The following is a 24,388-nucleotide window of genomic DNA, read 5'->3' on the forward strand; positions in this document are numbered from 1 at the left end:
CAAATTTGCCTGTTAACTCCAGGTGTTTCTTGACTTCCTACTTTTGCATTCCAGTCCCCTATAATGAAAAGGACATCTTTTTTGGGTGTTAGTTCTAAAAGGTCAATATGCCAGCAAATTTGGAAAACTCAGCAGTGACCACAGGACTGGAAAAGGTCAGTTTTCATTCCAGTCCCAAAGAAAGGCAATGCCAAAGAATGCTCTAACTACCGCACAATTGCACTCATCTCACACGCTAGTAAAGGAATGCTCAAAATTCTCCAAGCCAGGCTTCAGCAATACGTGAACCGTGAACTTCCTGATGTTCAAGCTGGTTTTAGAAAAGGCAGAAGAAAGAGATCAAATTGCCAACATCCTCTGGATCATGGAAAAAGCAAGAGAGTTCCAGAAAAACATCTATTTCTGCTTTATTGACTATACCAAAGCCTTTGACTGTGTGGATCACAATAAACTGTGGAAAATTCTTCAAGAGATGGGAATACCAGACCACCTGACCTGCCTCTTGAGAAATCTGTATGCAGGCCAGGAAGCAACAGTTAGAACTGGACATGGAACAACAGACTGGTTCCAAATAGGAAAAGGAGTACATCAAGGCTGTATATTGTCACCCTGCTTATTTAACTTCTATGCAGAGTACATCATGAGAAACGCTGGACTGGAAGAAACCCAAGCTGGAATCAAGATTGCCAGGAGAAATATCAATAACCTCAGATATGCAGATGACACCACCCTTATGGCAGAAAGGGAAGAGGAACGAAAAAGCCTCTTGATGAAAGTGAAAGAGGAGAATGAAAAAGTTGGCTTAAAGCTCAACATTCAGAAAACAAAGATCATGGCATCTGGTCCCATCACTTCATGGGAAATAGATGGGGAAACAGTGAAAACAGTGTCAGACTTTCTTTTTTTGGGCTCCAAAATCATTGCAGATGGTGACTGCAGCCATGAAATTAAAAGACGCTTACTCCTTGGAAGAAAAGTTATGACCAACCTAGATAGCATATACAAAAGCAGAGACATTACTTTGCCAACAAAGGTCTGTCTAGTCAAGGCTGTGGTTTTTGCAGTAGTCATGTATGGATGTGAGAGTTGGCCTGTGAAGAAGGCTGAGCGGTGAATTGATGCTTTTGAACTGTGGTGTTGGGGAAGACTCTTGAGAGTCCCTTGGACTGCAGGGAGATCCAACCAGTCCATTCTGAAGGAGATCAACCCTGGGATTTGTTTGGAAGGAATGATGCTAAAGCTGAAACTCCAGTACTTTGGCCACCTCATGTGAAGAGTTGACTCATTGGAAAAGACTTTGATGCTGGGAGGGATTGGGGGCAGGAGGAGAAGGGGACAACAGAGGATGAGATGGCTGGATGGCATCACTGACTCGATGGACATGAATCTGAGTGAACTCTGGGAGTTGGTGATGGACAGGGAGGCCTGGCGTGCTGCAATTCATGCGGTCACAAAGAGTTGGAAACGACTGAGCCACTGAACTGAACTGAACCATCTCGTGCAGTTTGCAGACATACCCCACACCCAACTTAACCATCACTAATCAAAACTCACCACCTAATAATGTTTCCTCTATACTAGGATGTCAGATATTGTTCTAGCTCAGTTATTTGGGTGAAAGAGTAATTTGAACCATGCCCTTTTCTCTTTATTTCGTTTTAGATTTAAAATTATCTTTTCATCATTGATTTCTACTTAGGTATACACCTAGGTATTCTTTCTTCTTTTGGGCAATGGTAAATAGTATTGTATTTTTAATTTTGGATTTCACATGTTCCTTGCTAGTTCCTTGACTTTTAGGTCATTTTTAACTGTGTTTCAGCTCCCAAGTTAGTTAGATTCATGCAGCCATTGCTTGTTGAGTTACCCAAATGTTTATCACTCTGCCCATTCTTTGCATCTCTCCTTTCCTCTAATTCATTTTTTTCTTTTTTCTCATAAACTTTCTATATCAAAGTGGTTTTCTTTTGCCCTCACTGTAAAATGAATTCACCTCTAAGTTTATCAGTTATCCTTTCTCTTCCACTTTTATGTTATTCCTTTATCTTCTGACCTCTGGTGGTGGTGTTTTGTTAAAGTGTGATGCGACTCTTCAAGTAGGCTCTCTCTGGTTGCTGTTAAGATCTTTTTCTAAAAAAAAAAGAATCTTTTTCTATGGTATTCAGTTTTGCTTCTCACCATGAAATGTCTCTTTAGAAACTTTGTTTTTTTTTTTTTTTATTAATTTTTTTTCTCTTTTGGCTCCACTGGGTCTTGGTTCTGGCACACAGGCAGGCCGTGTGTCATGTGGGATCTCAGCTCCCTGCCCAGGGATGGAACCCACATCCCCTGCGTTGAAAGGCGGATTCTTAACTACTGGACCACAAGGGAAGCCCCTAGAGCGTTAGTTTTGTTTCTTCTGTTAGTAGCTCATGTTGCTTCCTGAATCTAAGATTTCTTACCTTTCCTGGAGTCTGGAAAAATGTCAAGTCATTTTATCTTCAAGTATTGCTTCTCTGCCATTCTGTGCTCTGCAGCTTCCATGAAACTTTATGTTGGACCTCTTCATTTTGCTTTTCCAGTCTCTCACCCTTCCTTTTGCTCCCTCGAATTTCTTCTAATGAGTTTCTTTCATACACAGTTTCATGCATACAAGTCTTCTGTGTTTAATATGCAGTTTAACTCATCTATTTGAGTATTTTTTTAGGTCATATATTATAATTTAAACTCAAGGAGTGTGGGGTTTCAGTTTGGGAAGCTGATTAAAGTTCTGGAGGTGTACGGTGGTGATGGTTGCACACACTACTGAACTGTATACTTTGAAAGTGGTTTAAATGGTAAATTTTGTTATATTTAACCACAATTTTTTAAAAAATCTGAAGAATAAAAAAAAGTATATCCAAGCCTGGCCTGCTCCCTTCCTGTCCTTACCGGCTGCATCCCTGCCCGTCATGCTGTGTAACCTGCTTTATCAGATCCTTCACATCCTTCTCACATACGGGTTTCTTTTTTTTTCATGCAAATCCTAGCCAAGTGAAATATATCGGTGTTATTTTCTCCACCCCTTTGTGTTTCATACTTCTTTATCAGTAATGTATTCTGAATCTTTCCCAAATTAATTTTAACAGCTGTGTAACAAGCCATTGTACAAGTGAAGAGTAATTTATTTAGCTGGGCGACTTTTATTCCACATAGGGTTGTTTCAAGTATTTTACCCCATCATAAATACCATCATAAATAATCCTTTTCCATGAAGATTTCTCACTGGAGTGTTTATGTTGTACGTCTACAAGTTTGCTTTTTCTGATACTGTGTGCTTTCACCTGTCTGTCCTTTTCTCTGGTTGGTTGAACTCTCTCATACCATTAGTTTCTCCACGTTCCTCAGAACCCAGTGATCCCTCTGCCTTTTGTGTCACCTGGTACTCACCTGTGCAGGTAGTTTTCTCATCAGGTTTGTCCTTTAGGGGTGCTGAGCTCACTTTTGGCAGGGCTAACTAACCAACCTGGGCTGAGAATACGTCACTGTCTATGGGAGAATCTGTTTGCCTCTTCCAGGTACCAGAGGGGCAGACACAGTCTCAGGAAAATTTTTTTTTGGCTGCATCCTGAGGCTTGTGGGATCTAAGTTCCCTGATCAGGATTTGAATGAACCCTGGCCACTGGCAGTGAAAACAGAGTCCTAGCCACTGAACCACCATGGACCTTTCCAGGGAAATTCTTGTTCATTAGAAGCTTACGTGTTTCTAGGCCACATTAACAGTACAAATTCAGAATCCAGATATCTGTGAGGAAAGCTTGTGGTTTCAAGGAAAGGGCTCCCCTCTTTTTCGCTGTCAGAGCCCAAGCCAAGACAGACAAATTCCTCCTATCCCTTCCCAGGAGTCAGATTTTTCTCCGGTTCACCCGGTGACAGAGTGGAGCCCCTGAAAGGATGCCTGTTTCATCATGGTGAGTTATTTCTGAGCCCCCAAATTAGGTGTGGCTTGTGGGGTTTAGGTTCCTTTTCTGTTCTTTCTGTGCTTTGGAGGATGCAATTTATTTAGGGCAAGCTGAATTTTGCCCCAGTCTATTTGGCATTACTTGGTGTTTTGAATGATATGAAACAAGGTTTTTTTTTTTTTTTTTTTTTTAATGTTTAGAAGCATGTAAATTACCTCCTGGGGGCACAGAGCATGATAGGGGACTACAGGGTAAGGAAAACACATCATCTTGAACCCTGGCTTCTACACATATCAGCTCTGGGACCAGGGGCAAACACTTCATTTCTCCAAGTATATTTCCTCTTCTGGAAAATGAAGATAAGGTTGATGTGAGGACTATATGAGTAAAGGATATAAAATGCCTAGTACAGTGCCTGCCTGGAACAGACTAAGCACTTAAGTTTTAGTAAAACACTGTTGTTATCTGTAGATAGATTTAAAATCATGCTTGGACCACACCTATTTTTGAACCAAGAGTTTCAAAAGGATGGTGAAATAAAAGGTTATGACATGAAGTAAGCCACTGCTGTGAAGGATAAATCTAAGAAAGAGCTAAAGCTGGAGACAAGATTTCAGCACAGAACTCTCTTAAGCAGGAAGGCCACCCTCAAATGGAACAAGCAGCCTCACAAAAAGGTGAGCTGGTCACTTGATTCAAAATCAAAAGCCAAAGGACTGTTTAAAAGGCAGACAGGATTCCTTTACAGGGAAAAGAAAGAAATAGCAGTGAAATAAAAGGAGAAAAAACCACCCGGATAACTGATTTATGACATTAATTTTAAAATCCCGTGAAACTATTTGAAAGGAGAAGACAGAAGGACACACCACAGAAAACTTCAATAGTCCAGGAACCCTTAAGATCAAACTGGAGATTTTTTTAGCTCATTAACACTGGCTCCCACTTGACTCCACTCCACCATCGATCTGCTCTCTCCACCTGTATTCCTGTAACTGCATCATTGTCTTCCTCCTTTTCCATACAGCCATTCCAAGGCAAATTCAAAAGTCAAAGACATTCCAAAGAGCCAGTCACAGCAAAGTCAGAATTCAATTTTATTTCACATTGATAGAAACCGTGAAAAAGATTTACATTTTCCCACGTTATAGCACAGTATTTCAATGGACTATTTCTTGCCATAAGTTAGATCTTGCTGATTTGTGTCAGTGAAACAACAGTTTATATTCTTCAAGGTAAAGCAGAATGACTTAGTAAATGATTGTTTAAAAACTGTGAATCCAGACATAAACATATGGCTTCATTATTCACATGCTCTATGTAGTCCATACCAAGTCACTTCCATCATCAAATAGCACCCATTTATGAAGATGCCATCCTAACACTGTCCTAGTCAGCTGGAATACAGCAGAAAAACGACCAACTCAGAAATATCAAGTGTACATTTTTGGTATGTATTAAACTGTGTGGTAACTACACCACATGTATTGAGTTCTGACTAACTTTTGTTACCCATAAATTTATTTTCAAGTAATTTTAACCGATTGAAAAATCTGATTATTTAAAATCAAATAATTGCTATTTTTACATTTGCACAAAAGCTAACTTAAAAATATCATTTGACTACAGTGAAAATTTTAAATGAGTCTGTTGACAGAGAAGAATAAAGCAAAATTTTTGAAATGATTGCTCATTTCCTACAGCAGTCGGTTTCAAACGTGCAGAATAAGTAAATTCTATGCTATGAGGAGAATCACCTTAGAGCAAATCATCTTAGAGATTACAGTTTTTAAGATCAGTTTTAAATATTCCAGAACATACTAGAATATGAACTAACTATTCTTTCAGTTAATTACAGGAAAATACAACCACAGAATTATTTTCATTTCCTGCACTGAAGATTCTAGTAACTCTGAAGGTCCAAAATGTGGACTAAACTCCAGTTTAGGAAGTAGTGTACAAACTCTGAAGGGAAGTCAGGTTTCTTTCTATAAGTATCAATACATTTTTACTCCACCTCTTCTGTGATTCAGAATGTCAAATTACAGCATATATTGACTGCAAGTGTCTATGGCAAGGAGGCAATATTTGGTCTGTTATGAAGCATAAAAAGAAAGAACATATTTCTAGAGAGGAAAAAGAATATTAAATAGAACAGAAATCATATTCAGCAAAGAAAAACCTGGTCCCCAAAATAAAAGGGCCATTAATTCTAGAGAGCAATATTACTCTTTATGGACACTTAGAAGCATTATCCCTCTTATAAGAAATAATGTAATAACACCTCATTCTTAATATTATAATCATTAAGTATATAAGAACACATATATAAAAATATGGATACTGCATGGTGACTATGTAATTTGGGGATATGACCATAGTCCTAAGTCACAGCACGTATAAACCCTTTATGTCTTAAATCCTCATTTACACCTGAACAAGTTTTCATTAAGCATACTAGTAATTTTCAAGTGATCTAGTAAAAAAAAGTCCGGTTGCAGTATTTTATGATTTTGCTGAATTACATTTGGGAGAAAGAAGCTGGCTGCTTCATCTATTTTAATACTAGTGTATCCTGGATCATATACAAATACATATAGAGAAATGTCAAAGATCATACATTTCCCACGAGGAGATTTATTTAGTCTGTGTCATTGGTGTATATTTGCAAAACGTTTTAACACTGCAAACATTAGAGGTTTCAAGGTCGGGCACAGGAAGAAGTGTGTGCTCCACTGGACGATGCTGGTGTGCACTTCTACACAAGGCCTCTTGGCGGTGTCAGTCAATGGGAGGTAGGAGCTTATCAATGAACTGCTTGATGTCCATCATTTCCTGTTTGGAATAAAGAGGTCTGATAAGCAGTTACACAAATCAGAAATGAAATCCCTACTAAATTCCGCTAACTAAATCCATGGTGTGCACAGATAAGGTGAAACCACAGTTTTACTACAGTTACATAAAAAGTGGTGACAGAGAAATGAAGCACCAACAGAAATCTGGGAATACTTTCTACGATGATAGTGATGATTGTATTAATACATTCAATGACTGCTCTCGTGTTATGAAGTCCCAGGAAAATGGTATGCACTTTGTTCTGCTGGGGGTCGGGGGAAGGGGGGTTGAGAAGTGACAATAACCACCTGGAGAAGACATGATACACACACACAACTATTGTCAACTAAGCATCAGTGCTTCTAACACACCCCCACTAAAACGATGATGCTATACCAGTAGCACCAAACACTCTGTGCCTTCATGAGGAATCACACACAACCAGCCACCTGAAGGAGGGAGGGCAGGTGCCCAAGACAGGCCTAGAGAGCCGTGGAAGACAGCCCATCCCCGAGGACATAGCTCCATGCCTCCTACCTGCGGCTCCACCTTATCACTGCCCCAGAACAGGCTCCCTGCTGTTACCCCTGGTGTCTGACCTCACAGATCCAACCCCAGCACACAAAGACCCTTCACTGGTATCACCTCCAGCCTATTGTACATCCTCTGTGGTCCCAAAGGTCCCTGCAATGCCACCTCCTCCAGCCCCACCGCCTCTCACTTTCTGCCTCAAGCTGTCCATCCACTGTCCTCCCATTTAGTGCATAGGTCCCCTCCACACAAACACAAGTGCCCAGGTGCACCCCCGAGTCCTCAGTGTGCTGACCCAGAGGCACTGAGTTTGGGGTCCTGGCTTGGGGGTGTGTGTGCTAAGCTCGGGGCACCTGTGACAGGATGCCTGCTGTGAAGACCACTGGTTTCGACCTGCAGCCCCTCCCTCCTGGGATCTGGCTGCCAGCCTTGCCAAATCTGATACGTCATCAGGGGTTCAACTGCCTTCTCAGTCACACCTAGAGTCCTAGGTCCCCCGTCCTTATGGATAAATCTTACTACTTGCCTTCCCTGCCCTTAAAAGTAGATGATTTAGCCAGGCTGACAGGTGCAAAAAATGATAACTTGGACTGCCTTGGTGCTGAGCAGTCAGTTTTTAGTCTCGGCCTTTTAGAGCCTCTGAACCTATCCTCGTCAGGATAGGTTCATTCTTAACAAGCGATCATCTTTCTCAGCTTTTCAGAGAACTTTTAAAGAACTTCTAACATAACATACATCACAGTCTGCTCGCTATATAGTCACTTGGATATATACTCTTCTCCCCTATTAAAAATTCTCATTTGAGGGATGTTGTGGGGAGGGAGGTGGGAGGGGGTTCATGTTTGGGATCGCATGTACACCCGTGGCAGATTCATGTCAATGTATGGCAAAACCAATACAGTATTGTAAAGTAAAATAAAGTAAAAATTAAAAAAAAAAATTCTCATTTGAGTTAATCTACTTTAGATTTTAATAAAGGAATGTTTTTTGTCCTTGAATTACGTACAATGTTTGCAAGTGGGAAGTTGATGAATGAATGTTGAATTAAACGAAATAAACTTTGATCTAAGTCCTACTAACCTATGGTTCAATGTGAATTCATTCATTAACTTCTTTTAAACCCTTAAGCCATCAAATGTTATTTATCCTAAAAATATCAAATGCAAAAAGTTGCAGAGGTATGCCTGTCATCACTGCTTCCTGTCGTTTACCTGTTGACATGAACTGTGCATCATGCCTGCGTAGGTTCTGAAGGTCACATTGGCTGGATTCACCAATGTCTTCAGCTTCTCAGCAGTGAGAGAACCAAACATCAGGGGGACTAGAGGATCCAGGTCCCCGTGGCACTGAAGAATAGAAATGTCTCTGTTCACACCACCAATAGGGCCCTGCAGACAACACGACAGAGCTGTGTTATTCACTCAAAGGGGTGGCGTGCTGTGTCAGGCACGTACAACCAGAGACAGGCACGTATCATACGGCATGTTCTTACATCACAGGTGACATCTGGCCACAGAAATGAAACTCCCTCCATCCCTGTGCCCCCCACCTCTTCATTTAAAGGACATAGGATCACCCTGCTTATATTAAATGTTCTAATGAATCAGTTCCTCAAAGCACATTGTATCCTAGTCATATGTCCAGAGTCTGGACTCAGTATGTTTTAGCTGAATCATGTTCTTCTCAGCTCTTACTTGATTTAAATAAGAAGGTTAATGAACAACACTATGTGCAAGACACCAAAGAGTTACTATATAGTGCCATGGAAAAAAGAAAATGCTAGATTTAAAGATGAATTTGAAAATGTCCTTATCCTTTTTGTGTATTATGTACTGCTTTACATATTGAGTATTTAAAAACTAACATTCTCTGGCAAAATTCTGCTGTTAAGCAGTGAGCATACTGAGCATTCCAAAAACATTATTTCTATGTATTAAAAATAGCCCTAATTTTTGATATAAATCTTACAGTGTACCAAAGACATCAAATATAGAATTCATGACAGCAGGGACTTCTTTCTTTCTTAAGGACTCACTCATTTCTTACATTTTCTGCAATCCACAGTAAAAGCAGTGTAGTGTGCAGATAAAGTCTAAATAAATAGATCACAAAGTAAACAGATACTTTCTGTACTTTCAGTTCAATTTGTTGTATACCTAAAACCGCCCTAAAAATTTAAGTATATTACTACTACTAATATGGGGCTATTCTCAACAATATCTGCCATCTCAGAGCTCAGCGATGCCCCGCTGCATGCATGCGTCAGGCACCTGTGGAAACGAAGCCCGCAGTGGCAGCCAGCAGCTGAGAGCGGTGACCCCGGCCAGCTTCTGCTGTGTGGTCAGAGCCGTGTACAGAGATAAAGCTCCTCCCTGGAGAGACAACAGGCAGAGTCAGTGGGGCGGATCTACTGCCAAGAGCGGTGGGAGTGATTCTTGTTATCAATACCATCTGTTAGGAAAAAAGTCACACTGGATGGCTGACATCTAATGAAATAGGCAACCTGGTAGAAACACACGCACCCCCGAGCAGCACGTCCTTCAGGACTTGACTCTCCACCTTGAAGACAGTCGTGAGACCCCAGTGACGCCCCAACCAGCCAAGATGCAGTTTGAACAGCAGAGTTCATGGCTGCCCTGACAATGCTTGAGGGGTAGTCCAAATTTATAGTCACTATCCTCTCTGCAAAGTCTTGGGTAGAAAATCAGATCTGGTCTTAAACTGGTATTACTTTCCAAACCAAGAATTCAGGATGATAAGGACTGTCTCGGGGGACACCTCAGGAGCACTGGCTGGGAGCTCACAACCGCCCCCCCCACCTCGCCCCCGCCGCCCAAAGCCTGTATTCACTCTGGCCCACAGCTTCCAGGGCCACACAAGGATGTGAGAGCCTTTCTCATCTGAGAAATTCAGTGACTATCACGGTCTATGTGGCTGTAACATGTAAGCTCAAGAATGGGAAAAGCGAGAGGAAGCAGAGGCCAACCACAGATGGCGAAGCAAGTGAGGCCGACCGGCAGAGAGGCAGACCCCAGGGGAGAGCTACCTGAGTCTGAGCTGCCTCTGAAAGCCTGGCTTCATTCTCATCGCTGGCTTCTGGGACGTGACCCCAGACTCGTAACTTACTCTTTCTTGCCTAAGATGTTAGGATTTAGTTTCTGTCTGCTCTAATCTACGAATCTCCTTAACAGACTCCTGTCTGAACCAAGTGTTCATTCCTATAACCACATTTATGTCACACTGTGTGCACTACAGGGTACATTACCCGTGACTTCCAACAAATACCACATCAACAGCACGTCTTTTTACTGTATCATATCAACAACCTATGTTTCCACTGAATTCTAACTTCTAAATGATTCCATAATTCCGACACTGCCCTAATTCAGGTCGTCTGGACACTAAACTGTTGCCTTGGAGGATTTACAGATTGGCAGTGAGGGCAGTTTGAGGGGGTGGGGGGGTGACATGGCAAACAGGTGATGAGCTGAAATTAAGATGTAAATGTCAGTATGTCATAACTGTAGAAAAAGTACTGCAGGTGGGAGAAAAAGTACAGGAAGAGAAGATGCCAAAAGTAAACATCATACACTTTCATCTAAAACCTGTTCTGCATGACAAGAAAAAAGAGGACAGAATGACATCACCAAGACTGACTTGGCTCCCCTCACCAGAACCATCTACTCCAGAATGGGAACCACAGAGGGATTCTCGAACACAGGGTGTGGCTGGAGCAGCCCCGACCTTGGGACCAGCACAGACGCAGGGGTGGTCAAGTGGCTGGCTCAGCCCCCAACTGGGGTCCCCTTTGTTGGGGCCCCTACTCTGATCCCACCCGACTGGGATTCCAGGGGTCCGTGGGGCTCGACCCCTGGGAATTTGTGAGAAAAAGAAGGAAGGGATTTTTCTCTTCTTTGACCTTATTTCCCATCAGTCATCTCCTGGGACAGGGCCTCGTAGAGCTGTTATCATGTAGCTGTTAACAGATACAGCTACGTGTGCGCTGTGGTTACTCAAGAAAAACACATTCCAGGCTCCAATTGATTTCCTTAAATAAACTGACTTTCAAGTCGTAATCTTTAGAGTAAAGCCTATCACTGACAGAGAAAACTAAAAAAGAACTTTCTAGTCCAATCAAACTTAATTCAGCATTAAAGGTAAGGAGTACATCATATTCTGTAACATCTTCTAAAAACAGGACTTCCATAAAAACAGGATCGAGACTTCTAGACAAATACACCAATGACACACCACGCAAACTTTTATCTTACCTGAGAAAATCCTCCCAAAATAATTCTGTTAGAAGGAATGCCATTCTTCACCTCTTGATCTATCAAAGCTTTTACTAAAAACAACATAAAAAATAAAATCACCAAAAATTAAATCACCAATACTTTCAAAGATAAGTCCACTGATGTGCTTTTCCATTATTAATTTTTTCCTGTTTAAATTGTATCAGTGTATTAAAGGTCAAAACAAGTGAACAACTTGAAGCACTCTCTTAAAATACAAAATTAGAATGTATTTTCAAGAACTCAATTTCGTAGGCACTGCTAAAACTATTCAATTATTTGTTACGTGATTTGTAAAGCAGTTTTTTCTCTCATCAGTGTAGAGGGATATGAATATTCCTTTATCCACGGTCCATTCTGCTCATATACATTCTATAGTTCTTTCTCTCCAATGAACCCCAGGCTGCTGCTGCTGCTGCTGCTAAATCGCTTCAGTCGTGTCTGACTCTGTGTGACCCCACAGATGGCAGCCCACCAGGCTCCTCGGTCCCTGGGATTCTCCAGGCAAGAACACTGGAGTGGGTCGCCCTTTCCTTCTCCAATGCAGGAAAGTGAAAAGTGAAAGTGAAGTTGCTCAGTTGTGGCCGACTCTCAGTGACCCCATGGACTGCAGCCTACCAGGCTCCTCCGTCCATGGGCATTTGTACCTAAAAGCTGTTATTTTAAAATCATAGACAGTTAAGTACTTTACGCGGGTCGTGATTTACAGTGCTTGAATACTTTGCCTTATTATTTAAAACCCCCACACACAGTATTAATTTTCCCTATAGCCAGTAAATAATGGGGGGGGGGGCGGGGAAACAGATGAATTCTTTTGTTTCCGCAAAATATTTTAACACATGCCACTAACTATATTACTCAGTAACTCCCTATAATTCCATTTTTCTTTATAATACTATGAGAATCACTGCACCTTTTACAAATTTACCTCCTTTCACTTTTGATATATATGTAAGAGTTTCACCTTTTTAAGATGAAAATTTCCAAATTTAACTGGCCACAAGTATGAAATATTCTGTGACTTTCTGTTTGCCTACATCAATGAAAGCAAAACGATGCATCTGACAGCATTCAAGTTTGATAAAACGCCATTCCTCCCCATCCACCTCATCTTCATGGACCATAATTAACAGTCCAACAAGGTAAGAGTGATCAGAAAAGAGTGGCATAGTGCCACCACCTGAGTTTAGACAGCTGCATAGTTTTCATCAACAGCAATACATCAACCAAATCTACTATAAAACTTTCCTTACTTACCATTTTCTGCTGCCTGTTTAATTCCAGTTTCATCCTCCAGTGAATCTGGTGAAAGCCCAATAATGTCAAACCTGGAAAACAAAGCAAAGTCCTAAAAGAATTGTTTGATTCTAAGAATATCTACCTTTGATAACTACCTTTGATGGTAACTTCAGAGAAAAAACGCTAACCAGAAATATTCTCTAGAATGTTAAATTCAAAACTAAACTGTTTCTGGGCTTCCCAGATAGCTCAGATGGTAAAGAATCCACTTGCCAATGCAGGAGACACAGGAGACATGGGTTTGATCCCTGGATCAGGAAGATCCCCTGAAGAAGGGCATGGCACCCAACTCCAGCATTCTTGCCTGGAGAATTCCAAGGACAGGGGAGCCTGGTGGGCTGCAGTCCATGGAGTCACAGAGAGTCAGATACAACTTAATGACTAAATAACAACGGTCTCTGCAGGCCAGAGAGTCAATTTAAACATGTGAATCTGATATCCTGTGAGTTCCTTTTGCACTAAGTAGATGCAGATGCTATTAGAAAGTCACTGTCACATAATTTAAAGTTAGAAACACCTGCAGAATGACCCAGGCTAACCTGACACCTGGGGAGGAATTTTCAGCCCTTGAGACACCCGAATAGATGCCATCTCCTCACTTCCCTCCTAGTCACACTGGCTGGAGAGCCCTGCACCAGTGCGGCACCTCGCGCGCAAGGCCTGCACCTGCTGCACAAGGCCCTCGGGCCGCCTTGACCACAGTCTGGAGAGCCTATCACCACTTGACCCTGAATCTGGGTCTGCCCCGCTATCTACTACATGCTCAGACTAAGGTCAGGAGCAATGTGAGGTGGAAGTCTTGGTGCCAGACAGGGATGCTGTCAGAGAGGGAAGACAGAAGAATCAGAGGCCACTGTGGGCAGGAATCTGTGAGAGTTGCCAAGGAATCTCCCATAGACACAGATGAACATTCAGCTGGGTTAGAGGGGGTGGGGACAAGCAGAGGATAAGGTGGCAACACACCAGAGTCCCCACGATGCCTTGACAGGAGTGTGGAGACAGGGGAGCAAGTATGCCTGCTGGTTAGGCCTGAGCTAAGTGCCTTCAGAGATGGGGCAGCTCCAGATGGCAGAGCCCAGGGGAGATGTGGGTGCCTGAGGCTGAGAGAGGAAAAGGTCAGCGGGAAAAGAAGAGTCCTGGAGGCAACAGCCACTCAAGGCTGTGAACGGGCCATGGACATTGGATCCCCCGGTCACCAGAAAGGTAAGACGTCGGCAGGAGCTAGCTGGAGGAAAAAGGAAAACAGGACCCGGGAGTCGGAGTCGTCATTTCTGAGCAGAACTGAGGGCAGGGCTCTCAGAGCAGCAGGAAGAACACGTGGCCTGGACGCGGCTCAGAGAACAAAGGAGCGACTGTGAAGCACATGGGGAACGCCTGGCACCCTGAAGACCCCCAGAGGGCTCATCAGGAAGTGGTCTCCCTACACACCCGCCAGCTTGCCAAGAAGCCGAGGCGGGAGGTGGACGCCCCGTCTGGTCACGGCAGTGAGCAAAGGTGTGTCAAGTGGTGAGAGAGACTCTGCGGCATTTCTATCCACCCGCTCCCTCCTCTTCCTCTACCTGCTGTCGCAGCTCCTTAAGTTTACCCCTGAATCTAAATCATGAGAACCAAGACAGTGAAATAAAGGTTACATTTCACTTTAGAACTTTGCAACTTAAAGACAGTTCATTAAAAATTGATGTATGAAAAAGCAATTCTGATTAAAACAAAAAAAAAAAAAGAAAAATTTACACACACAAAGAAAACCCTAAGTAAAAAGTTCTTAGTAAATTAGTGGAGTCTTACTTACCATGATGGCATGGCCATGTTCATATTTAATGTTACAGGCATAACCGGCCTACATGGGGAAGAAAAAAGAAAAACAAGAATACTACACCATAGCACAGAACCTAGTCAACACCATCTTTTGCAGATAATTACTTGAGGCTCACACAACATCGAGTGTGCAATTTTAAACAGATGATCTGCTTAGCTGCATGCACACCTGTACAACTCTGTGCTCCACACTCTCCAAATGGTTCTTGAGACAAGAGCGGCCACTGGGATGGACTAAAGTTGGCAAACAAATATCTTTTTTTATCTACACCTTTACTCGATACTTTCAGACCAGACGTGAGAAAGAAAACAGTGGCCAACATGGCTGGAAATGTCAGACTGGCTAAGGGCAGGGGGGAAGGGATGCAAGCAATTTACTGCACAGAAAAGGTGACATTGATTCCCGTAGGCTCAAATGACATGTGTGCTGATTTTCTAGTTCTTACCTGCTTACAAGACCTCTAAATAAATAAGGAAAACACAAGCTTTGCCTCAGTGTCCACTATACCCAACTCAGTTCTGTGCTGACAATGTTGGACCACCCGCCTGCAGCCAGGTACCAAAGGGGAAAACAGACACACTCTAACTACACCTCACCACCATCCTTCTTACTTGTGGAACAAGTCCACCTTAGATGTCACAAAATCTTAGCAAAATTTCCTTGAGGACATAAACTTGCTTCCCTAGGTTCAAAGATAGGTTTACACCAAATTCAATCTGGGGGCCAATAACAATAGAGCAGAAATTCCAACAGCATCAAGAATCCTGTCTCTGGCCTGAGTCATTAAGAAGCACACAGCAACTCTGGCCACATTATGCAGCTGTCGCTGACAACGGTTAAGATGAAGCCTGTACTACAGGATAAGAAGAGGAGGGAACCTTTTCTTACCTAGACTCAGATATTCCTCCTCTTTCATATTTATCCACTCTGCTGCTATGACCACTTCCGAGGCTGAACTACTGACCTGTCAGCACTCGTCTCATCCCACTGGCTTCTCCACGGCTACCACTCCTCAGCACCCTCTGATCTAAGATCTGCTCATCTCAGGGACTTTCTGAATTTGCTCAAAACTTACTAGTATCTTTTGGACACCTAAAAATATTTTCAGGATTCAAAGCCAAATCTTACAGACTCCAAAGTATGTGTTCTCTCTGTGCTGCATCATACTGTCTCTAGTTGATGGAATTTCAAAGGGTTTTCAAGGTAGTCACAAACCTGACAGGTAAATCCCCTTCCGAGACAGCTCATGGATATCCTCAGAACTTAACAGTATCTGTGTATCTACAGGAATTTTCCTGGCTGGGAGTTCAATCAATCTCCAAGAGAACATTATTTTAAATTTCTCAATTAAAAAAAAAGGGGAAGAAAAAATCAAGGTAACCAGGTCACATTTATGTTTTAAAGAACTTACTAATCTTTAGTTTGAAGCTGAACATATACAAATGCTTTTCTGGAAAAGTAAAGCTATTATGATGCTTCTTCTCTGGACTCCAAATCGCAAGCCTGAAAACTGGAAACACTTACGCATGCGGGCAGATGTATTTGATGTGGGAGCTTCTGATCCCGGCAAAGGCTTCGGCCCATCCATGCCTGGTGGAGAAGTAACGCCATTAGATACTGTTTTACAGTCCCATTAGTAACAGAATAAATAGTTACTTACATTTGTAAGGACAAATTTTCACCCCTTAAAAAATCATTGCCAACCTAGAAATAACCCAAAGCATGTGATTTCAGCTTTACCATGAGAAGCTCTCTAATGTTTCCTAGACAGCAGTGTTTTCTCTTTCATATACTTCACTGGGCTTTCAAATCTACAAAGTGTATTTTTTTTTAACTCTATCATCTCCCAACCATGTGTCTAACAAAAGACCCAAGATAGATGATATAATTCATTTTATATGACGAAAAAACCCTCAGAGGGGTAAAGCAACTGTCTGCTATCTCTCTTTTGCTACTACACCATCAAAAGTAAAACAAGTTTAACACTCGCACCTTGTGCAAATGTGGACATATGTATGTTTAAAATGGAGTAACAGAAAAACTAGAAAAATATAAATATCATCAAAATCCTTCCAGCCAGAAATAAACAGTTAATCTTTTAACATATTTTTTTCCAAGTTCTGCATGCTATCACTGGAGAGGTAAACACAGATTTAACAAGAATGGGATCGCACTACAAACACACAGCTCCCTACTTGCTTACACCTGACATTACACCTGGTACTTTCTACATGTTACCTCTGTGTACACAGTTGCTTAGGTTGTGTCCAGCTCTTTGTGACATTATGGACTGTGGCCCGCCAGTCTCCTCTGTCCATGGGATTCTCCAGGCAAGAATACTGGAATGGGTTGCCACGCCTTCCTCCAGGGGATCTTCCCGACCCAGGGATTAAACCCACATCTCCTGTGGCTCCTGCACTGCAGGCGGATTCTTTACCACTGAGCCACCAGGGAAGCCCCATTACCTCTACTAAAGGGTAAAATAAAAGTAACTTAAGCCTTTTTTTTGGATAAAATGGTTTTGAAATAAACATTACCTGCTTTTCTGTTAACTACTTCTCTATTTTAATCCACCTTCCCCAAAAGGGTTAAGGACACAGAAACCTCACTGAAAAGGCAAACACAGAGAGGGCTGAAACGATATTGCAGACCGCCAGTGAATACACACAGAACGAAGGAATGTTTTAGAAGAACACTATTTGGCAACCATCACAGTAACAGATGCAGACAACAATCATTAATGGATGCTAAATCCAAAGGTGAAAAATGGATGAGAAACAGACATTTTTATGAAATCAAAGCATCTCCCCACCAAATACTTTTAAAGTGCAATTATACTTACTAATTTTATTCTGGAGACACTTGGTAGATACTATCTTAACCAGGTAGTGAAACATAAAATCATCATCAGAGGCACAAAAATCAACCCAGTGTGGGCCCGGGACCCGCATGGCACCCTCTGTGGTGTCCCTACCAAAAGCAAGAAGTCACATAAACCCGACTGAGGGCCACCCCACCCAGGAACTGGTTCGTCAGGGAGAAGGGTCCAGGTCACCAAAGCTAAGAAGATGGACCGATTCAGACTGAAGGAGCCTTAGGAGATTTGACAGCTCAACCTGACCAGCTCACTTGTGATCTGGACCCACAAAGGACACTGCTGGTCAGAGCAGAGGGATATAACTGTGGACAGTGGGTTTGATGGGAGTTTCAGGTCAACACGAATGGCCTGACTGATGGGTATGCTGTGGCCACATGGCCGTGCCTTCTGCTTACAAAACACACTGTGTTTTGCGGCTCTGTGGAGTAACGAGGCAACAGGCCTGCAACTTTATTCTTGAATGTGTGAGAAATGTTAACAACTGGGTAATCTGAGTGAAGGGCAAAGTGAAGTCGCTCAGTCATGTCTGAGTCTTTGCGACCCCGTGGACTGTAACCTACCAGGCTCCTCTATCCATGGGATTCTCCAGGCAAGAATACTGGAGTGGGTTGCCATGGACCTCTAAATACTACTTCTGTAACTTTCATGTAACTGTAAAGTTATTTTAATAGAAGCAGCTAAAATTTTACACAATGATGGAACATAACCTGTTAAGTGATTCTATGAGTCCACATGACAGCAGTGAGGAGGGTCAAGCCAAAACCACCAGGGGAGTGGCAGTTAGAGAACCACGACACACTAACACCTGCCTCCAGTGAGACTCACCCATGCAAAAAGCCCTGGGCGAAAGTCCGTTGTACGATTTGCATCATCTAAAAGCACCTCCTCACGACCTGCGCTTACCACACAGTGAAAATACGGCGGCAGAGAAGCCCGAAACGAACAGACCGCCTTCACCGAGTGACCCGGGGCGGCATCAGTAATGGGACAGAGGACCCCATCTGGCTCCCAGCGTGAGGCAATGAATGGGGCTAAACCTCCATGTGAGGAAGTGCCACACAAACCTAAACGAGGGACCAGTCCCATCTGTGCAGAAAGGTAGACATCCTGAGCACCAGAGAGGAGCAGAGGGACTGTCCCAGATTAAAAGAGACTCAAACGCTGCAGCTGCTCAGGGCAGCGTGGCAGAGACTGAAGGGCAAGCGGAGAGGATTACTACAAAGGACATTACTGGGGCAGCTGCCAAGGTCTGTTAGGTAACAGGGTAGACCGATAAGAACATTAAAGAAGTGCTACGCTTCCTGAAGCAGACACTGTTCTGTGGTTATACAGGAGACTGCGCTCATGCTTAGCAGGTAAGTGCCAAAGTTGGGAGGTAAAGGGTCATGGTACTGGCAACTTTTCCAAGTTTAGGCAAACACAGTAACATGTTAGATAGAGCTCAGTGAATCTGAGTAGAAGGAATCGAGGAATCTGTTTTATTCTAGCATATGCTCAGTCACTCAGTCGTGTCCAACTCTTTGCGACCCTATGGACTGGAGTCCACAAGGCTCCTCTGTCCGTGGGATTATCCCAGCAAGCGTACTAGAGTGGATAGCCATTTCTTCCTGCAGGGGATCTTTCCGACCAGGGATCGAACTAGTCTCCTCTCCTGGCAGGTGCAGTCAGGAATCACTGACTCCTGACTGAGTCACAACTGGGTCACTCAGTTACCACTGAGTCACCTGGGAAGCCCCTTTATTCTTGCAACTCTTCTATATCTTTGAACGTATTAAAAAAAAAAAAAAAGTTTAAAAAATACTCTCAAAAGTATTTATCTTTTGGGTTGTAGGATTTCAACTGATTTCATTCTCTTCTCAAATATATCTGAACCTGAATTTTTTTTTACAAGACAAATGTAACATTTCCATAATCATAACAAAAGCTATCTTTATTTTGGAAGGCAAACTGATCTCAAGCAATATAGTGTGGACTAACACATTTTATTACACAGGTTATGCAGAGGAACATGTGGTCAGATGTGATTCTTGCAGAACTTTTCAGAGCTTTAAACATGCTAGTGCCCACACAGTAAAGCTTCAAAGGGAGAATAAGCCATATCATATTCCCTTGACACTAAGACATAATCTAAGTGGCACCACTGAAAAAAATCTTTTTATAAAAAAAAAATCACCATCATAATAAACACATATAAGATGAATACCAATCTCAGAAACATAAAAATGTGGGGAAAATGACATATGGGAATTGAGAAACTATGGAATTACACAAGGTCTCCCAATCTCATTTGGCCACCAAACACTTTTCATGAGGAATCTACAGGACATAGACTGCTAGATCCAAGTTAAGACAGCACACCTTGGCTGGCCCTGCAAAAAAGAACCTTAACCAAAAAAAAAAAAAAAAAAAAGCTGCCCATTTTTATAGCAACAAACTGAATCGCTTAACCCTCTTCACCCTGCAAGTCAACCTGACAAAAGAACTTCAGTTCTCCAAAAACTATCTTAAACACTGAATTACCATTTGTCAGACAGGCTGGTGCTGAATTTTCTTACGTGTTAATGGAACCAGTTAAATGTCAGCTTTCTTTGGTGCCACCCCACCAAGCACTGTCAGAACTGAGACCTCTAATTTTTGTCCTTCAGACTTCTAATTTTTTATATAAACTTCACTCTTAGTCAAGATGTCACAGCTGCTCTCAGCCTTTATAATCTCACGGTGGTCATTTTCGTCACCATCTCACTCTTAACTTCTGTCTAAAGTATCTGGCTACACTGGGGTCCACACAGAACCTTCCTCCAAATGAAGCTTTTTTCTCTTGGCCTGATTCTTCAGGCCTCAAAGCTCTTTATTGGGAAAGTTGCAGGGGACCAAGATGCTCTCTGTCTGTCAGGTAATGAAACAGGGCTTCTTTAAACATCTGGATTAGATAGATAGATGGATAAATAAAGAGGGAAACAAGTCTGTCTTCTTCATAGGACTACCTGTTGCCCATAAAGTCCTATAACCCTTCCCATAACTCCATGTAAGGCATGGACCTCCACTTGGGAGGCCTAAAAGGATACTAGGAATCAATCGCTTTTAAGACTTAATCTAAATCTAGCCCAGTGCCTCCTTGTAAAGACTCAATAGTGTCTTGGCTCCTTTATCAAAATTTATTTGTTTCACTTTCCCTCCAATTCTGTAATTTTGTAACAATTTTATAACAACAACTTGACTGACATTTCAAACAGATAATCCAGGATTTAAATTTTAAAAAGCCCTCAGGACTTCTCTGGTGGTCCAGGGGTTAAGACTTGGAGCTCTTAATGCAGGGGGCCTGGGTTTGAGCCCTGTTCAGGGAATTAGGTCCTCATGCAGCAAGGAAGATCTTGCGCACTGCAACAAAGATCCTGGGTCCACGCAACTAAGACCTGGCATAGCTCCCCGGCTTCCCCCCGAAAAAAGCTCTCAATACAGAGAAAAGCTGAGTGACAGATAAACCACAGGGCTAAAGCCATGAGTCTGATAAGCCTCCGAACAAATCTTTACACTGCATCCTCTGCCCTTCAACTGATTTGTGAACAGAACATCTAAGATTTCACTCAGAATACTCACATTGATAGTATCTCACAACACAAAATCCACCAGTTCTTCTCAAACTGCCTTGAAATTTCACCTCCAGAAAGTTCTCAAGTGCAAGCCCTACAAACATACCTCCCAACTCTGGCATCCAGTACCCATGGCAACTCAAGGAGGAGTTTGCAGTTATAATATGTTCCAGAAACAGGAGTTGATGCATGACAAATTAAGAGGATGGGGTAAACTGCAGGGGGTGGGGCTGGGAATCAAAAAAGAAAGGATTCTATCTCATGACCCAAGTGTAAGAAATATGACTAGCAGTCTTTTTTTACAGTCCTAGAGTTTTTCAACAGTGAATCCTTGCTCGTGTAGGGGTGCATGACCTCCTTCATCAGGGTACTAAGGATGGTACCTACCCTGTGTCTCCCAATCCATGAAGGAAGATCACCTAGAAGAGAAAAGAGCAACGACTGATTAACACCCCAAGAAACCACCAGAATGTCACAGCCCGGGGCTCTGGTTAAACTGGATACCAGGAGTCACAGAACACTGCCTTCAGCAAGTTAATTATCTCCACAGACCTCGCTGAAGCGGCAAAAATACTTAACTTCTCTCTTTAAAGCTCCTCAGATAACTTACGTGGGGTTTTAGCACTTCTTGAGGTTCCAGTTAGACATGCTTCTGGGCAAACGATCACTTTCTACAGAACACAGTTGTCTCTTTCAGGTCAGACCGTGAGAGTCTCACCTACACGGTAGAATTTTTCCATCACAAAAAAGGAGCTTCCCGGGGTAAAAGTTTGAGATCCTCACGCACAAGTTTCCTAAGCAGTGGCACCCCTGATCGGAAACGACACTAAGCCTTCAAACTCTGAGATAAGGGGTGTGAGGTGCGAAAATAAAGTCCTGTTCCTGGGGGCTTAAGGCCTTTCCCATCCACAGACAGGCAGAAACCTGCTCCAGAGCTGCCTGGGGCTGGGGCGCCGTCCGCTCACATGGTGGCCTGGGAGTGGGGTGCCGAGGGGGGGGAGGTCCCGGGGCCGGGGCGCGGGTGGGGGACTCTGGATGTGGGCGGGGGGCGCAGGATGGGATGGGGGTTCGCGCTGGAGGTTCAGGATGGGGACAAGTGGATCGGGACTGGGGACGCAGGATTGGGGACAAGGGGATCGGGGCACGGGCTCAGGATGGGGACACGGGGATCTGGGCTAGGAGCTCAGGATGGGTACACGGGGCCGGGGACTCAGGATGGGGATGGAAGCTCGAGGGTGGGAAAACAGCCTCCCGCTCGCCGTGACCCCGCGCTCTCCGCACACACCCGGGCCAGGCGGCGTCTATCATCCCCGCCCGACCGCACCCGACCCACCGGCCAGGCGTCCCACCCCCTCCCCCCAGCCCGCGGGCTCCCCGGCGCGCGCCCGCGACCGCACTCACCGCGGCGGTGGCCTTCCGGGCGGCAGGCACGATGGCGGGCAGCGGAGCCGACATGTTATTGCCGCACATACACCGGCTCCAGCGGCCGCGCGTCGGAAGCGGAAGGCGGAGCGGGCGCCCGGCCGGGCCCAAGGGCGTGCGAGCGGCTAGTCGGGCCCGCCCACGGGCGCGCGCTCCGGCGCGTGCGCGCCCCCCGGCCCCGCGCCGCCCCCCGGCCCCGCGCCGCCCCCCCGGCCCCGCGCCGCCCCCCGGCCCCGCGCCGCCCTTCGGCCCCGCGCGTCCCTGCCGCCCTCCGCGCCGCTGCCTGCGCGTCACAATGTCCCGCCGAGTGGCGCCCGGTTGGCTGCGGCCGAGGGCTGCCCGAGTTGACCTCCGTGCGCGGGCCGCGCATGCTCCATGTGGGCGGAGGGCCTGGCGGGCCGGGGCGCGCGGTCACTGCCGACCCCGGGCATCGGGTCTCCGCCCTGTGAAGGTGCGGACTTGGGGCAGCTTTCGCGGCGTTTCTTTTAGGGGCCGCTCCACTGTTTACTTCGGGGGTCCGCTCCCCTCCTCCTCTAAACTGCAGCTGGAGAGGGAAACGGTTGTCACCGAGTTTCCACGGTTCACCAGTGGGCGGATGTGGAGTTAATACTGATTTAGGCACCCTACCACGGGAGGGGGCCCAGTGCCCCTCTACTACCTGGTGAGGTCTGGGAGGAGCAGAGATGGGCACACTTAAAAGTCAGAGTGCCCTGACCTTCGGAAGGTTACAACTGACCACTGGTGAAAAGCCACAACTTGTGAGCTCTGGTCCCGTTTTGTTTGGGAGCTCACTAAGGACTGTACCCTGAGACACAGCCTCTGAGGGCTGAGGAGCATCTCTGGAAGGGGGGCGTGGGCGAGGTCAGCTTCTATACGATTTTGGTCCAAGTGTTGAGATGGTCAAGCAGCATTTCTGTAGGTTTCTGGTAGTCAGGAGAAAATACGGTTTTGGTGCTTTTCTGAAGGTGGGAAGATACCAGTTTGGGTTCATAAAAATTTTCCCCTGGAAGTATCTACTATCTGAAGGCCTGTTCTTTGAGTTTTCTCCTGAAACACAGATGCCTCCTTCTTTACTGTCTGAGCCACCAGGTAAGTCCCTGGATGCCTCATTCTTGATCTCCACCCTGAACTCCTTTCAGGGGGTATTGAAGGTCAGGGACGGTTGACTTCATTCTTGTAGAACCAGACGGCAAATGACATTATCTTAATCTAGTGGAGAAATTTAAAGCTATATTGTTGTCTAGATGCTAAGTCGGCCCCATGGACTGAGGCCTGCCAGGAACCTCTGTCCATGGGATTCTCCAGGCAAGAATACTGGAGTGGGTTGCCCGTTTCCTCCTCTAAGGAGGAGGTCTGGGTCTTCCTGACCCAGAGAGTGAAGTTGTGTGTCCTGCATTGCAGGCAGATTCTTTAACCGAGCCATCGGGGAAGCCCTAAAAGATATATGCAATCTGTCAAAAGAGTAACAACCAGCCCCAAATGGAACCAAGCCCTTTCTGCCAGGCCCGCATCATCACCAAACTGAAATTCACTACCTGAACTTGTCGGTTTCAGTCTCTGGCAAGAAGATGTCAGAATCAGTCTGGAGTTTCCTGGTGGGCATGAGGGTGTTAGAGAGCCTGGTAGGATCCCTTCCATCTCCCCCCAAAAATGAGTTAATCTGCTCCCTCTTGATGAAAGAGGAGGGTGAAAAGGCTGGCTTAAAACTCAACATTCAAAATACTAATATGGCATCCGGTCCCATCACTCCATGGCAAATAGATGGGGAAACAATGGAAACAGTGGCAGACTTTATTTTGGGGGGCTCC

General features: G+C 44.3%; 1 protein-coding gene across 11 annotated transcripts; it reads right to left on the reverse strand.

Moving 5' to 3' along the window:
• Positions 1 to 4,990: 4,990 nt before the first annotated feature.
• On the reverse strand, positions 4,991 to 22,653 carry LYPLA1 (lysophospholipase 1). 11 transcript variants are annotated; one of them, XM_060419908.1, is made up of 11 exons: positions 22,560 to 22,653; positions 21,769 to 21,876; positions 21,546 to 21,577; positions 16,929 to 17,160; positions 16,215 to 16,280; positions 14,664 to 14,711; positions 12,833 to 12,903; positions 11,555 to 11,628; positions 9,554 to 9,655; positions 8,495 to 8,671; positions 4,991 to 6,752 (listed from the first exon to the last, which is right to left on the reverse strand). In XM_060419908.1, the coding sequence occupies exons 3-11, from the start codon at positions 21,562 to 21,564 to the stop codon at positions 6,699 to 6,701; spliced, it is 843 nt and encodes a 280-aa protein (XP_060275891.1). In that variant the 5' UTR covers positions 21,565 to 21,577; positions 21,769 to 21,876; positions 22,560 to 22,653; the 3' UTR covers positions 4,991 to 6,698.
• Positions 22,654 to 24,388: the final 1,735 nt, after the last annotated feature.

Source organism: Ovis aries, chromosome 9 (genome assembly GCF_016772045.2).
Source record: "Ovis aries strain OAR_USU_Benz2616 breed Rambouillet chromosome 9, ARS-UI_Ramb_v3.0, whole genome shotgun sequence".
Lineage (NCBI taxonomy): Eukaryota > Metazoa > Chordata > Mammalia > Artiodactyla > Bovidae > Ovis > Ovis aries.